General features: G+C 48.0%; 1 protein-coding gene and 1 long non-coding RNA gene across 2 annotated transcripts; one reads left to right on the forward strand and one right to left on the reverse strand.

Annotated features, from left to right (window-relative positions):
- Positions 1-4,215: 4,215 nt before the first annotated feature.
- LOC138118103 (uncharacterized) lies at positions 4,216-6,784 on the reverse strand. The gene is made up of 3 exons (XR_011154999.1): positions 6,696-6,784; positions 4,869-5,091; positions 4,216-4,284 (listed from the first exon to the last, which is right to left on the reverse strand). It is a non-coding gene; the product is annotated as an uncharacterized lncRNA (long non-coding RNA).
- A 9,037-nt stretch (positions 6,785-15,821) lies between these two features.
- NEUROG1 (neurogenin 1) lies at positions 15,822-16,352 on the forward strand. The gene has a single exon (XM_069029232.1). It carries the CDS (start codon positions 15,822-15,824, stop codon positions 16,350-16,352), a length of 531 nt encoding a protein of 176 aa, XP_068885333.1.
- Positions 16,353-16,631: the final 279 nt, after the last annotated feature.

Raw genomic sequence — 16,631 nt, forward strand, 5'->3', positions numbered from 1 at the left:
TGACAATTGCTTGTAAATTTCCTTAAGCCATCAGGGAACTCCTGCCACTTTCAATCACTTGGTAGCTGAATTGGTTTGGGGGGGAAAACAGTAGGTCAGAGAAGCTGATTAGAGATAGGACATCTTGATGATACTGGAATTAGAAAACATTATTCCAGTACAATTTACCTTCCTTTCTCATTTTAGGATTTGGACTTTAGCCAAACACTGAGGAATGCTGTGACATAAAGAAGGGTGATCCATTCACCTGTAACCACTGGTCTAGTGTTGCGTTAAGTAAACGTAAATCAACAACTTCAATCCATATAAAACCACGTAAAAAGCAGTTTGGACAAGATCTGGGTTAGATTAGGGACAGTTGTACAACAAAAGTCAGGCAACAAAAACCTGTGAGCCACCACCTCCTCTGCCTGCCCGGTTTCTGCCCTCGCCCACAGGGAGAGACTTTGCACCCAGCAAGGCTCCTACATCACTCCCCAGATAAAAGGAAAGCAACAGCTTGGAACAGTAAGGCCAGCAAGAGTTTAAAGGCATTAAAAGCTCCTGGTGTTCCCTGAACAGCACTGCTGGCCTTCCTGCCTGCTCCCAGCTGTGCAAGGGCAGCTGCACACGGGGCTGCTCCCGGGATCGGCACCAACTCAGTGACTGCAATCTTATCCTGCAGAGCCAGAGCAATACCTGGCCTCAGCTCAAGGGTTTCCTTTCGTTCAGACAGAAAAAATAGGAAAAGAAAATATAAACATTATGTATATATATATAGCCTCAATTACTGGGATAACCACCTGGCAGAGCTGGAGGAGAAAGAGGATGTAAAAGAAGTTTCCTATTCTGCACAAGGGCAAAGCTCAAGCTTCAGATACCTATGAGTAAAAATCTTGAGAAATATCCCAGGGTATTTAAGAAATTAACTCTCCGGGGATATCAACAAAAGGGCCTGTTTCTGGCTGGCCATCTGAACCCAACCTCTGGGCAAACCCAGACCTGTGATAGAGCCAAGCTGCCCCTATCCTTCCTTGAGTCACACTTTAACAAAACCCGTAGTTTTTCATTGAGAAGATTTGATTTCAACAGGGCAGCAGACTTCAAAAAAGGTTTCAGCTTATTTAGTGACTACTGGGCAATGTATTTCCTGGGAAAATATTGATAGGATTGCATAAGAGGAATGGTGTGCACAGCTCTGACTGCCCAAGCACAGGACTCACTGACTCATACCTCGCAGGGCAGAGCATGTACAAATGTCTTAGCTCTGGGTTCATCTGCCAGACCAAAACCACCAGCACCAACAAAAACTAACTAAACACAGAGGAAACAAATTGCAATTTTTTTCCACTTACCGGAATGGGAGGCGAAAAAAATACCACCCAAAACAACAAAAATCACAAACCAATTTAAAAACAAACAAACAAAACCAACCTAAAATTGCTTGGTTCAATACTTGTATTTCCTTTAACCTAAAATCCTTTGAATAAAACAACTCTCAGAAACAAGAATTGAAAACCTAAAGAGAAAAAACAGACTCTGAGCTGGTTTTCCCAAGTCTGTAAGCCTGGCTCTCCAGGCAGGGTTGTTAGCTTTCCAGGAACAAGAGAAGAATCCCTTGCTGTCCCTGATATGCAGTTGTAAAGGGAAATACTCCATCAGAAGGTAACAGCCACACACAAAGCATCAGCCACTTTCTTTCAGACCGAAAGATGTCTGCTAAAACATTTAAATAAATATAATATACATATGTATATGTAAGTACCTCCTCCACCAAGATTTGGCAGCAATCTTGAGGTTTGGTTTTGTTTTCCCCAGCAGATTTCAGGTTGTGAAGCCACAGGAGACCCTTCAGCCCAGCCTCCCTCATATGCAGACCATACACTTGTGCTCTGAGATCAAAAATGAAGCTGCTGAAGTATGGTCTGAGCACACACCAGCCAGCCCTGAGTGCTCCTCAGTTACCAATTTACCTTCCCAAGAGCCTGAACAGTTGCAGGGTAAGCAGGAGCCTCACTTCATCCTGGGGTACAGGAGCAGGACACGCAGACCCCACAGTTCCTTTACCTGAGCACCAGTGCTGCACCACAAGTGGGTGAACCCATCCCAGAGCCTCCAAGGAGGGCAGTAGGCAACTGCTTTCCCCATCCAGCCTGCAAATCTGCTCCCTGGCCCTCTGCAGGAACACCAAGCCCTGCACAGGAGATCTGCCCACACACCCCATCCTTCCCCTGGGCATTGGGTACCCGCAGGCTGCACCCATTCCAAAACAGTGCTATTAGATTTTATTTTAATGAAGGCGCAGGGGTCACCCAAGCAGCTGCAGTGAGAGGACACAATAGCAGGGAGACCTGCCTGGCCTTTTCAGCGAGAGCACTATGTGGGATTAGTAATGTTACACAGAGCCTTTCACCACTTGCTTTTCACTTGTTCATATATGGCCTAGGTCAGCAATGGCCAAAAAAGTTTATTAAGAAATGATGGTTGCTTGGTGGTCTGTGTGAGATGGCTCTCGGCAGGTCCTGCTGTGCCCCAGCTCCCCCAGGCTCCCTAAATCAGGCACGAGGCCACGCCAGATTGTTACACACATGGGGACCTTTCCTGACCACGTCCATGTGGTGGAAGTGCTGGTTCCACACCAACAAAGTTTTATCAGGGCTGTGGGAGCAAACATGGGCATTGATGGTAAAGTCATTGTTGGGGCTGGGGGTTTGCACTGGTCACCCCTGAGACCTGAGTGGGAAGTCGAAGGCAGAGTTACAGCAACACAAATGCTCTCTGAGCTAATTAAACAGCAAAGTTGGATCCCTTCTGGGCCCATATTTGTAGAGAATAGGAACAAATGTGAATAAAAAAGCCACCATCCGCAGGATTCACCATCCCACTGGGATCCAGAGCCAGGGAGTTGTGCCTGTTCAAGGGTAAAGGGCCTCTGTGCAACCTGACATCATTTAACAGGTTTTATATAAGCCCAGGCAGAGCTTGCACTCTCCAAAACACACTTCCCCTTAAGTCAAATGAAGCTCCAGTCACATTTGGGGTATTTTTCCTCCAAAGCTAGTTTTCAAGATTGAAGGACTGAAACCCAGATGTGCCCAGCATCTGGAGACCTCACTCCTGGTTGTGCAGCACCTTTGGGAAAAGATAAGGTGGTTTGGGCTGAGTTTGGGCTTGAGATCCAGGAGGATGGACAGACCATCTTGAAAGCCCTGTCTGCACCAAGTTCATGCCAGGGCAGTCTGTAGATCTTCCATGCCTGGCACTCATGCTGGGATTTGTTGTTCAGTTTGTTCCCTTCAGTGGGTTGGGGTGTGCATGGCCACAGCTGGAAATACAGGTATTTTTGAGGACTGCTGTTTGCAGCACTCACTAACTCTGTGTTTGTTCTATCAGAAACTCTGTGTCTGTTAGTCATTGATTTCCCTCTGATCCTAAACCACAAAGAACCAAGTGTTTCCTGGAAGTTCTTTGGTTTGCCTAGAAAGGCTGCACTCCATGAGCCTCCAGATATTCTTGTAACCAGCACATATTTCTGGCAAAGATTTCCTCTAATTCCTTTACCCAGAATGGCAACAGGCATTGCCATTGCCTGAGAGAGACGGTGGATGCAGCTGCATTTGCAAGCAGCTCCAGGTGCTCAGAGTGACCACCAGTGCTCATACATATCAATACACACCTTACAGAAATATTAATTGTTTGCAAAACCCTGGACATCCAGGCAACTTGGAAAATCTCACAAAACTGTTGGCTGTGCTTTCTGACAACACATACCTGCATCTCTGTGGAATATACCTGCAAAGGTATTTGAGCTACCATTTCATAGAGAGAAAGCTGAACACCTGCATAAAATGGGGTCACCATCCTTTTTACCTTCCTTGGCCATCACCTCTGCTGACCACCAGAACTACAGTAGCAGTCCCTGAGTCATGCTAGAGGTATTAAAGTATTTAATATCCAGTACAGATCCAGAAGTTGGGTTTTGAGCGTTTCTATGAGCCAGCACTACTTGAGATAAAGCCTTGTGAGATCAAAAGGATGGTTGGGAGACCCCAGCAGCCTGGGATTCAGGTCCCTTCCTTTCTCTCACCAGCACTTTGGTGTCCAGCAGCTGCTTGGCCATGGCCATCCGATCGCAGCCCAGATCACTTCTGAAGGAGCAGTGTGGAAAGCAGGGCTGAAAGGACATCTAGTGGCGACCAAAAACCTTCTCAGTCAGCCAGGGGACGCCTCACAGCTGTCTGCATTATAAATCAGTTTGGAGCCGGCTCGTTGTGCTTCTGTCGCTGGGAATGCTCTTCCGCAGCTCTGCAAGAAAAGCTTCAACTGTTGCATCTGATTTAGGAAACATCTCCAAAGAAAATTTTTTTAAAAAGAAAACAAACCAAAAAATAATAAAAAATAGCAAAGCAGCTGTGTATGGGGAAGCCTGTTTAGAGATGCACACAGTCGTATTATCCTGTCAATTTGGAACATGTACACTAAGGGAAAAGAGAACGCCTGGCCGCTCTGTGTCTACAGGAGCCATGTCCGTCACACCAGCGTGGGGAACTGGATTGCAGCACAACTCAGCACAGACTCATTCCCAAAACACCTGTCCCAAATCCTTTAAAAACATCAAGCATTTCTGATCAATATGGTTTTCTTGCCCAGAGGTTCTCCCTCCTGCCACCTGCTCTCCAGCGAGCCCAGGACCCCACGTGGTTGCCATTCCTCTGGTGTTGCACTGGGGTCCTGTCCTCAGCTAGGTCCCTTTGACCTCCCAGCAGCAAAACCCACCCATACACAGTATCACCTCCAGTGCCTGAAGTGGAGAACTCCTCCCTTTTCCTGGGTACCAGCACAGCTACATCCAACCACCAAAACAAAGCCAAGACCCCTGGAAGAAATACCTGTAGGGATATAACACGCATGAGAGTGTATTCTCTGAACACCCAGTGACAGGTTGCATTTCTGGTCCTCTTGCCAACCACTGAAGTCCTCAAATTCCCTTTGATTTTCTCTCATCTGTTGCCTGTTTGTGTTATCAGCTCTTTGGGTAGTGACTGCTCTGACGACACACATGGAGGGCATCCAGCCCAACAGGAGCACTCCCTGCGAGCGGGCACGCGGGACCTGGGAGGGAGGAATGACATGACATGAAGTGACAGGAAAGGAGGCAGGCAGCCAAGGCCTGGAAAATCACCATGCCTGTGTTTTTGGTTTTCCTCCTGCACAATAAAAGAGGTTAGTGAATTCCTCTTGAATGGGTTTCAGAACCTCCTCCAAGGAAAAAAAAAAAAGAATCTTGTTCATGTTCACTTAAGACTGATAATTACAGGAATAATTATGATTTATTCCCGTCATAAATCTTGGAGGAAGAAAAGGGTTTTGAGGTTTGCAAGATTTGCTGGATGACAAAAGGTAAACACAGCTCTAATTGCCCTTCTTTGTTGTGTTTAATTAAGGATTCTGAAGCAACTGATCTCAGGGTTTTTTTCATGGTTAGAAACCTGCAAGGAAAAGAAAATCTTTCTGCAGAGGCACCAATCAAAGCTTTGTTGGGTTACTAGGCACTAAGTGTGCTACATCTGAACACTCAGGACACCCAGAAAAAGAAGCTTATTAAAGGAAAAGAAATGCTACAACAGGCTTCTTTCCACCACCACCCCCCACTTCCACTAGACCTTGGCAATTTCGAGCTCACTTCTAATCCCGGAAGAAATGTCTTTTGTCTTTACCCCTCAGCATTTTCACCTCATTATTGCCCATTCAATTGTGTTGCATAAAAACATTTCTCCATTTCTATTACCTTCATAATTCCACCATTTATATTTTTCCCTGTGGTTTGCTTCAACTTCCTTTTTTATCTCTCCAGACTTACCCCTTTGCAACCAGATCAGGAAAATCAAATCAGCCCAGAGCTCCTCAGCACCTTCCCTGGGCCAGCAATTCCCAGTCAAGCACCACTTCTCCCCAGCAAGAACCAGTTTGCCAAGTGCTACCTCTCCAATTCCAAGTGCAAGTGACAGGCAGGGTGTTCCCTCTCCATTTCTGTGCAACAGCTAAAACAGTTCTGCCAGGAAAATCCAGTTCCTCCTCATTATAGCAACCAGTGTCAAATCATCACGTCTGGCTCTGAGCAATGCCACCAGCCCACGAGTTACATTATGCTCAGCCAAGGCTGCAGGAAGTTAAGGAATAAAAACGGCAAGAAATCCTTGGGATTGCTTTCAGTCTGAAGGCGCTTGTGACAGGGCTTTTGCAGAAAGTAGTGGCACTTGAGAAGTGTGGAACTCCCATGCTGAGAACAGGACCAGCACACACTGCATCCCCAAAGGGAACACAGAGACAGAATAGTCTGAGTTGGAAGGGACCCACAAGAATCATCGAATCCAACACTGAAGTGAATGGTCTTGTGAGGAAACAGAGGTTTGGGTTGAACAGAAGGTAAAATCCCAACAATTCAACTGCACAGAACATCCTAGATAATGATGCCTTGAAATGCTGCTCTACAAAGGGAAAATGACAGCTTTAAAGGAAAAAGAAAAGACTTCCTGGGTTTGTCATGATGTTTAGGAAATGTTTCTCTAGGGTCAGGAGAAAAAGATTAAGGGAAACACTGAATTTGGCTAAAGCTTGTTGTGGAAAATTATTTAAAAAAAAAAAATAGCCCTAAAGCAAAGAATGGAAGGAAAACAATCATTTTGCCGTGTTATAGGAGATATTTCCCCACTTACTTGAAGCAGGTGCCCGGGTTTTCCAGCAGAGCCTCTGCACAGGGTTATCCATCCTGGCCACTGCCGGGAGAGCAGAACCGGCTCCGAGCTGCAGCTTGGTGGAGGTTGACACCTTGTGGCAATTCCCATCACTTACAAGTCAGGAAAGCTGGGTTTTTTCCTTTTTCCTTTTTTTTTTTTTTTTTTTTTCCTGGCAAAGACGGTGGGTGGAGTTCATAGCCGAAGAGCTAAATTCCCGGCACCTGGCACGTCATCTGTGGGGTAGAGGTCTGGGTTCATTAACAGTTTAATGAAGATAAATAACACCAAACACTGAAAACGATATAAAAAGAAATCCAAGTCATATCCTATTTGTTTCTGGGGGAAAAATAAAGAAAAGGAAAAAAGGATTCCTTGGGATAGCACCAGCTGTACATACACAAGGTCCACAAGACAAGTAATAAAAAGTGGCCTAGAAAAAGATATTTCTCAGCAATTTCTCAGTCTCATTGGATCCCCTTCTGTTTGCACAGTGGGGTAAGAGGTGCAGACCCCCGACTGACTCAAACAGCTGCTTTGGAGGAGTGAAGCTACATCAGCTCCAGAGATATTATCTCTAATTCCCACTGGAGTAAATGGAAACAGGCTCAAGACCTGCCATGCATTAAACCTGAGGTGAAGGAAAAGATGCCTTGGGTTTTATGCCTTGGTTTTAAGAAGATGAAAAACAAGAGATGTTTGTAGTCTGAAGAAGTGCATTCATGTCTTCATTTATAATTAGCTATTTTACTGCAATTTGCTACATGCTTAAATTGGAAAAGAAAGCAGCATCCCCTCACCAGAAGCCCAGCAGAAACATGTCAGCCAAACTTGTCTCCCCTCATTAGCCAAATACTTGTTTCAGAGGAGCTTCTTATTGGAAGTGCATCCAACCCCAAGGGAAAAAAAACCTCACCTAGGACATTTACTTTCCCTTAATCATGCTGCTCCATTGTCTAATTTCCTGAATAGTGAATTCCTGAATACTAGAACTAACACTTTGCATTTACTTAGCATTTTACCCCTTCAAGCCATTCCAAAATATGTAGTAGCAGGCCTACAACTTAGAGCTACACTAGCAAAAACTGTTCAGGGATTATAAAGGTTTATATATACCTCGAAAACTATTCTTGCCACTTAACTGTGGGTCAGACTTAGCTGTATCCCCTGATCCTCCACAGTCCCGCTCCAGGCACAAAGCACAGCACCTGAAGTGTCCTCCTGGAGAGTTTTTCCTTCTCACTCTCTGCCCAGTTCAGCTGCCCCATTTTGTACTGGTGCCAGCAAACCCAGCAGTTTGGACCCATATGCTGCCTGAGAGTTTTCAAGGGCTGTTGTACCTGTAGTTTAACACTGTACTTCTTCTCTTTATACCTGGAGGCATTATCCTAAAGAGCTACTGAGAGAGATGGTACCTGGCTGTGAGCATGATGGAGAGCAAGATGGACTCCCTCACCTTCACAGCTGCTTTCACCAACAAGGGGTTGAATTCAGGCTAGAATTTAAGGTGTTCATACCTTGGTTTTCAGGGTTTGTCCCTGAAAAATGGGAACTGTAAAGGATATATTGCACATATAATACTAAGGTAAATGGTAAGTTAATTGGATAACCAGAGGCCATTTAAGTCAGTGCAAAGGGTTCCTTTAAATTCCAGAAAGCAGAGCAAATCTACACATTATGTATCATGTGCTGAGATGCAAACTCTCGTCCTTGTATGGCCGACTTTGCAGCACTGAGCCTTGGGGTGTCACCCTCGTCCCTCTCATGGTCAGGGTGGCAGGACCTGCACCCCAAAGGGTCATCCCTGGGGTCAGGGTGCAGGACCCTGATCCCAGGACTGTTGTCTGGAGCTGTATCCTCTCCTTTCCCACCTGCCCCACTTTGCCCAGGCTCTGGGCCTCCTGCAAGCACTGTTAGGTTCCTGCCCAGCCCTCACATCTCTTTAGGGGTGAATTCACGTGGTTTTTTGGTTTCTTTTAATTGAGAAATTGTCAGCATCTTCCTCACTGATACAGTCTTTTACTATAGGTTGCCTCTATTTATGTATATAATACATCCAGTTTCCTTTGATGTGAAAGGCATCTGGATGGTTTCATACTGATGTCCCTTTAGAGAAAAACATTTCCTACCTGCCCGAACAGCCTGGAAGTGAATGCACCTCAAAATGGCTCCCCATTTAAAAATACATGAAGCATCTCAATTTTCTTTTATGTACATGTGCTCTGTGCCAGGGCAGAGCAGCAACAGAGGTGTGACAGGGAATTTTGATCAAGGCTCCCTGGGAATGCGAGTGACCCAGCCTTCCTCTCCTATTCTGTGTGCAGAAGTACAGATACTTACAGATGTGAAAGGTGGTATCATCACAGGAGCTGTGCATGCACGTGTGTGTGCCTGCCTGTCTCTGCACACATCGGAGTGTGCGGGAGATGTGGGTCCGTGGCTGGGTGCACATGTGGGACACGTGTTTGTGTGGCACATCCATGGGGGGGTTGCTCCCCAGCATTGCCCTCCTGCCCCAAATCCTGGGGAAGGAAGCAGGCAATTCCCTTCGGGTGCAACCCTTGTCCCTACAATGCCAGAGAAGGGATTATACCAGGGATTAACATTTTAAACTCCCCTTCCAGACCTACTCAATCAAAGATCCTCAGGCCAGTAATCGTATTTCTGTCCTGGGATTACTGCGTTCCTGAGTCCAAACCTCAGTTTCAGGAGAAGCTGAGGAGAGGTCACCCCCAATGCCTGCACACCCCAAACTCCCTGGGATAGGGCAGAACCTCTGCATTTGGGTCTTCTCCCCTTTTTTTAGCCATCCTCTCCAATCCCCCTGCCATGGTTGGGAGAAGACTCCATGAGTGCTTTTCTTGTCGCCTGCCTCCTCCTAATTCCCAGTAATTTATCCCGTATTAAAACTCCCTTAAGGAAGAATGGCCTGGGACCCAACACCTGCTATGCAAATGGCAGCAAATCCCCCGGGCCCCCGCAGCGGGGCAGTGGGGACCCGCAGGCTGACGGTGATCCTGGAGCATCCTCCCCCAGCTGCAAGGCTCCATCCTCAGAGCCAAAGGGGATCCCCAGAGCTGGGGGGCACCCCCAACCCCCCCTCCAAGAGTTCAGGCTCACTTTTACCCCCTCATTGTAGTGCTTAATTCTTTCAGGTTATCTTTGCCCCTCCTACACGGCAGCCAGTGAATTTGGTCCCTTTCTTTTAGGATGAGTACTCTAGCTTCAAATAGAAAAATACAAATCAACAAAAGAGGGAGAATTGTGGGAGGGAGAAGGCGGAGGGGGAAAAAGAAGAGAAGAAAAAGACCTCGCACAAAAAAGGTGTGGGGGGAAAGAGCTCATTTCTTGAACGTAACATCCTAATCTCATTTTTCCCAGTTAATGTGGTAGCCAGGAGGCTGGGGAAGCTCCAGGCAGGGAGTGTGGCCCAGCAACATGACCACACCAGGAAAGTTTGGCCCTTTTCCTTGGACAACTCGGATTGGGGTTGTTGAAACCTCGGGCAGCCAGCCGCACCCCCAGGCACCTGCACTGCACACTGGCTCCAGCCCATCTCCCTGGGGGTGCCCATGCTGGGGAGCCCCACAGAGACCCCACAGGCCCCTCCATCTCCACGCTTTCTTCCCGTGGCCCTTCACCATGATCACACATTTCCCAGCCTGAGCACTTGAGTGACATTTGGGCTATTATTCGAGGAGATAGATTGTTTGGCCTGAAGATGCATTGTTTGGGCTCCTCATAAAAGAAACAAGTTAAATGCCGCAGCTACCACACACAAAAATGACTCCTTCTGGCCATAAAACCAGTGGGACAAGGAAGTGGTTGTAGGAGTCAAACATAATTGATGCTAAGAAAGATGTTATAAATAATCTGTGCCAAGTCCTCTCTCATGTGTCTCAAAACCACAGAAAGTGGCGCTTTTTTTTTTCTCTTTATCTCCCCTTGAATTCAGAAGCATAATACACTGTGAGCACCAATAATTGATGTATGTTATAATTCTTCATTACCCTATCAGTAGTCTGGGAAAATTGGAAGAAAAGAAAATGCCAGAAAGTTATGGTAAAACTTAAGATGCGACAGAAGTAGCTTTCTTTGCTCATGCTGTGAGTGTTTGAATAAGAAGAATGTCCCTGCACTGTAACAAGCTAAAAGAATGAGGAAGACAAAGGATTTCACGAAAAAGGTTTAGATAGAAGACAAGGCAAGTGAAACTGAAAGGAAGGGAAAAAAACCATTTACAATGGAACAATGCGTGTACTAATCGCTTTGATATATTATACAAACCCAAAGACCCAAAACATTGTGTAATTATTTATAAATGACTTCTCCACTCCTGTGTATAATACCACAGAAAGAATAAAACTGCAGGCTACTCTCTAAACTATTTCTAAATAGACCTAGCTCAAAAGGAAGCAGAAGTGTTTGAAAAAAAATAATTAATGGTTGATTTTATGGTTGTCTCATTAAAACATTTTAATTACCACAAACAAAATACATTTGTGCTTGCAGGGAACAATCGTTTACCTACTCTACCCCCCCCCCTTCTAAAGAGAAGCAAAATGTTACATCACATGTTTAAAACCTGAAAATAAAACATTCCCACTATTTCTGCAGATCCCCAGGAGGGGTTGAGCCCTGACTGCAAGTCCAGGCACTTGTGCAGCATTTCAGAGCGGATTTGGCTCGCTGGGCCAGGACCCCACTGCTGCATGGGGACACTCCTTGTGATGCCCCCCATGCTCCCCACCCCAGGAAGCCCCTGGCACATGGCCCGAGGCCTCACACTGGCCACAGGCAGGTAGGAGATGAGGCCAAATCCTTTAAAGACAAAGCCCTTGAGCTGCTCCCAAGGTGTTTCCCTGGCAGGAGAACTGGCTCCTGCTCCAAGAGGGGTTAATGCTACCTCCCTGCAGGCTGAGATGCCTTTCAAATACTGGGCTTCCAGGGCTGTCCATTAGCCAGCAGCCACAGCACCAATCCCTGAACCCCCTGTGAGCCTCGGGCCAGGGGCTGTAAGGTGACTCCAGCTGGGTGAAGGGTCCCAGGGGCACAGCCCCATATGTCCACCCCTACCCTTGCAGCCCTCACAGCACGTCTGTCCCCAGACCAGGCTGGACAGAAGCCACTGTGCTCTGCACCATGTCCAGACAAGCACAAGGAGACAAGCTGCCCCACTGAACCATCTCCTGGTTTCTACCTGATTTTAAAATTCCTGCTGCATCCACCCAGGCATCTCCAGGGGGGAGGGAGCAAGATCCTTCCTTTACTCCTGCAAGGCACTGGGTCTAGCTTTCTGCTCCGGGTGATGGCTTTGCCATCAGCCATGTCACCTCTCCAAATTTAGTTCAAGCATTCTCCACAGGCAGCTCTGCCTTCTCTTTCTGGCCATGCTTTCAAACAATGAGGGAGCAAAAAAGCAGTATTCTCCTGGTTGATTTGTTATTTTGACACTCATCCCAAGAACTCATCATTAGTTCAAGCCCTGTTGTAATAATGTAGCAAAAGACAGAGTTTGCTGAGTTGCTGTAATGATATGCATCTTAAGACCTGAAAAAAATTATTACCTCCGACTTCTCTGAAGCACTCCAACTGTAGGAGCAGTTTTACTGTGAACTGCTCATTTCCATGCTTGAAGAGTGATGCTAATACTGCTCTAATGATCATAATTCTGGTTGGGTTTGAAATGTGAGGTTGATTTCTGACATGGAGTTTTATTTACCTTTTTAAGGTACAACAAATACCTACCAGGGAATGGCATCTTCTCATTGACTGGCTTTTTCCTTGGAGGAAACAGTGCATCCAGAGAGCTGCAGGGAGCCTTGTGGTACATTTTCTCCAAAAACCCTTCCTCCGCCTTTATTCAGCAATTCCTACTTTTTCTGGAGTCTAGCCATGAGTGAGACCCCACGCACGATGTCTCAACATGAGGGCAGAGGAATGAGCTTCGTGCTCAAGGCCTTACAAGTGATAAATGTGCTGCATGGAAATGCACCCACAACAATGCAGATTTTGGGTGAGCAGTTTGCCATCACTTGGAAGGAAGGATGGGCCGATCCAGCTGTGCTTTCTCATAGTAAAAAATGCCACTTGAATCTTTTTCCCTTTCACTATTTTTAAGTGCTGTCTCTCAAAGCAAATGATGAAGTATTCCTGAAAGCTTCCTTAGAGTTCAAAATATGAAATTAATAGCATCCATGAGTCCAGCTGAGCCCAGCTGCACTTACATTAAGGTGGAAAAATTAGAATCAAAGGCTAAAACTCAGGATAAGGCCATCAGTGAGATGCTAGCAACATGCTGTGTGTTTATTGAAATCAATGGTTCTGTTTCATTTTGGAATTTTTTTTCCAGTCCCAGAAAACTTCACAAAACTTCAGCAGCCGACTTCCATAGGAGCAGGCCCATAAGGTGTAAGAGCTATTATCTATGTTGGCTGAATAATTTATCTGCAAAATTAGTAGACTGCCTGTGATAGAACTGGTTGAATTATTCATCGGGAATAAATTATCCAAGATATTTAGCACTTCTTTCTGTTTGCGAAGGCTTCCTGAAACAATTCTGGTTCTGTGAATGCATTCGTTATTCATAAGTACGCAGTGAATAGATTATGCAAACAAATTTCAGCCTATGGGTTGTTTGTGAAACATTCACTTCAGCCCTGGCTATTCATGGCTGTGACTGATCACAGAGACACATGGTGCTCTCTCCCCTCCTTGATTGGAGCACAAACTCTTAAAACAAGAGAATAACAAATGACAAACTGCAAATGATGGATAAGGACTAATGAATAATGCGCTTTCACTGCAAACTTTCAGACAAGTGATCGGTTGTGCCAAAGTCTGTGAAACTCTAGGGAATCATAAACATTTTAATGAATAAACTATTGACTGCCCAAAGACACCTAAACAAAAGACAATAAAAGTGTAGCAGACAACACCAGAGTTTATATCACTATATATAAAATGCACAGTAACAAAAGTTGAACACTTTTTGCCATATGCTTCCATAACCTTTAAATTTTGGTCCCTTCTGGCTTTCTGGTTAGTGCTAGCAACTCCACTGTCGGTCTCTGCCTGCTGACAGAGGCCTCTAATTGTGCCGTCACTTAAGGACATGAGTAACTCAGTGAAGTGGAACTGCTTAGTGCAGAAAGTCACTTATGTATGCAGAGGCCCTAAAAACATCAGCGTGATTGCAGGTCGGTGATTGAGAGAGCCCAGTCCCTCCCGGGAACAGCCAGGCCCCCGTCGCCTGCCGTACGTGGGTATATTGCACACCCCTGGTCTGCAAGCGTATAAAGATGTAAAAAAGCAGAAAGAGAGCTGATCCTGCAAGCTCGGCCGCTGCCAAACTACTTCTAGTTTGAGACTCGTTAATATTCATCACCCAGGGCTTTTTGGATTGCTCACTTCTGTGCGTGATCTTCTTGGCACAAAGAAGGTTGTTTGTGGCAGTTTGCTGGTGTCGTGGGTCATCGCAAAGCGAGGAGGGTGCAAAGTAGAAATAACTGATAGCAAACTCCTCGCTCAGGTTCAAGGAAAGAATGGTTGCTGTGAATTTAAAACGCAGAGATAGACAATAATTTAGCCTGTCAATATTCCCTGTTTACCGAAGATCAAAGGCATAGGAGAAAATCAAAGGAGGGGGGAATCAATCTACATTTTGCATAAGGGGAAATCAGGTAAATACATGTGAGTTTAGGCATAGGCACCTGAAAATGGCTATTGATGGGCCGTGAAACTGAAAACCTTCCAGGGACACAAGTACCTGAGTGCTGACAATGGGGCTTCTTCGAAACAGGGAGAGCAGGATGCAAAGAGCCAGATGTTAGAATGAGGAACTTTTTCGCCAGTTACAAAACTGCGGCTTCCCAAAATGTTAGATAGTGATACCCTGGCACTGAATGGGGATTAGCAGAGGCAGCAAAAACTTTACGATCAAAACAGCACAATTCTTTGTTTTTATCCAGACAAAGAAGAATTGTACCTGTACATTGTATATGCAGTGTGTATATATCTATATACAGTGTATATATATTGTGATTACAACCACCGAAGTTTATAAAATAAATGTCCTTTGGAACTTTTAACTTTCTGAACACCTGCAAAACTCTTTTCAAAGCGAAGCACGTGAAAGCCGAAGTGCATGTTGATATTCACCTCAAAAACGCAGGAGGGAAATACCTGCTTTGAGTTTTACCATTCTAGAGTATTTTCACTTTGGCGGGTGGATGTAGAAAAACCGCAAGGTGCAACGAAAACCTGACAAAATCTTCCACCCGCATCTGGCTGGGGAATAATCCACGGCTCATCCCCTGGAAGTCCAGATTAACCTTTTTCTTTCCCCAAACCCCCTGCTCGCAGCGGTTTAAACTCACACTGGAGCCCCTCCGGCCGGAGCGGGACGGTGACCCCTCCACCCCCGCGCTGAGCCGCGACCCCCCCTGCCCCGCTTTGTCCTGCCGCCTCCCTCCCCGCACACGGGGGGGACAAAGCGGGGGGACCCCCCCCTCTCTCCCCCGTCCCCCGGGGGCGCGGCAGATGCGCGGCCGCCCGCGGTAATTGCGGGCACGCTCCGGAGGGCGCGGCGCACGGGGCCGACCTGCCGCCTCGGCGCGGCCCCGCGGGGCGGCCACGGGGCCATTGTCCGCCCGCCGCTATAAGAACGGGCGGCCGCGCCGTCGTGTGCCAAAGCCGCCGCTCACACGAGCGGATCGCAGCCCGCAGCACTTCAAAGCCACGCGCGGTCGCGTGTCCCCCCGCCCCGCCTTTCCCCGGGCTTTGGCTTTTTTTTTCGCTTTTTTTTTTTTTTTTTTTTTCGGCGCTGAGTCCCCTGCCTTCCCCTATAGCGGCCGGCTCGGCTTTTTCCTCTCTGTATTTTCACACCGTTATTGCTTAACCGCATCCCCGGGAGTGCCTTTCCATGTGAGTACGGGAGCGCCGGCACCTGCCAAGCACCCGCACCGCCACCCCCTTCGTTATATTTATTTTTTTCCTTCCCCCCCCCCCCACCCCTTCCCCGGCCGCTTCGCACCTTCCCCTTCGCTCCCCCCTCCATCCTCCCCTGCCCCGCGTGGCAGTGACGGGCTCCGGCTTCTCTCCCGCAGGATGCCCGCCGAGGCGCCCAGCAGTGGCGACGGCGCGGAGCCGGGCGCTCCGCGGGAGCGGCGGAGACGGCGCGGCCGTGCGCGGGCGCGGACCGAGGCGCTGTTGCACACGCTGAAGCGCAGCCGGCGGGTCAAGGCCAACGACCGGGAGCGGAACCGCATGCACCACCTCAACGCCGCCCTGGACGAGCTCCGCAGCGTCCTGCCCACCTTCCCCGACGACACCAAGCTCACCAAGATCGAGACCCTGCGCTTCGCCTACAACTACATCTGGGCCCTCTCCGAGACCCTCCGCCTGGCCGAGCAGTGCCTCCCGCCGCCCCCCGCCTTCCGCGGGGTCGCCGCGCCCCCCAGTCCCGGCAGCGACGCGGGGTCCTGGCTGTCCAGCGCCTCCCCGTCCGCCCCTTCGCTCTGCGCCTCCGCCTCCGGCCCCAGCAGCCCCGCCACCTCCGAGGACTGCGCTTACGCGCCCGCCGACAGCCTAAGGGGCTTCCGCGGGCTGCCCGCCGGCCCGGGCGCGCCCCTCCGCTAGCGCGCACCGCCCCGCGCACCGCCCGGCGCTCCCGGCCCAGGGCTGGCGGCGGAGGTGGGGGGGGAAGAGGTGGGGGCCTTGTCCCGTTGCACTTTTCATCACTCTCCTTCCCCCCGGCCCCTTCCCCCCGACCCCCGCCTCGCCTCCCGCGCCACTCCGAAAAACTGGGAAGAAGAAAAGCGACAGATTTGCTGCCGCAGACGAGGTGAAAAGTCAATTTTACAATTTGTAGCTCTCCAGCGAAGAAAAACGAGCATGAAAATTTGGTTTGAACGCCCT

The sequence above is a fragment of the Aphelocoma coerulescens genome, chromosome 13 (genome assembly GCF_041296385.1).
Source record: "Aphelocoma coerulescens isolate FSJ_1873_10779 chromosome 13, UR_Acoe_1.0, whole genome shotgun sequence".
In the NCBI taxonomy this organism is placed as follows: domain Eukaryota; kingdom Metazoa; phylum Chordata; class Aves; order Passeriformes; family Corvidae; genus Aphelocoma; species Aphelocoma coerulescens.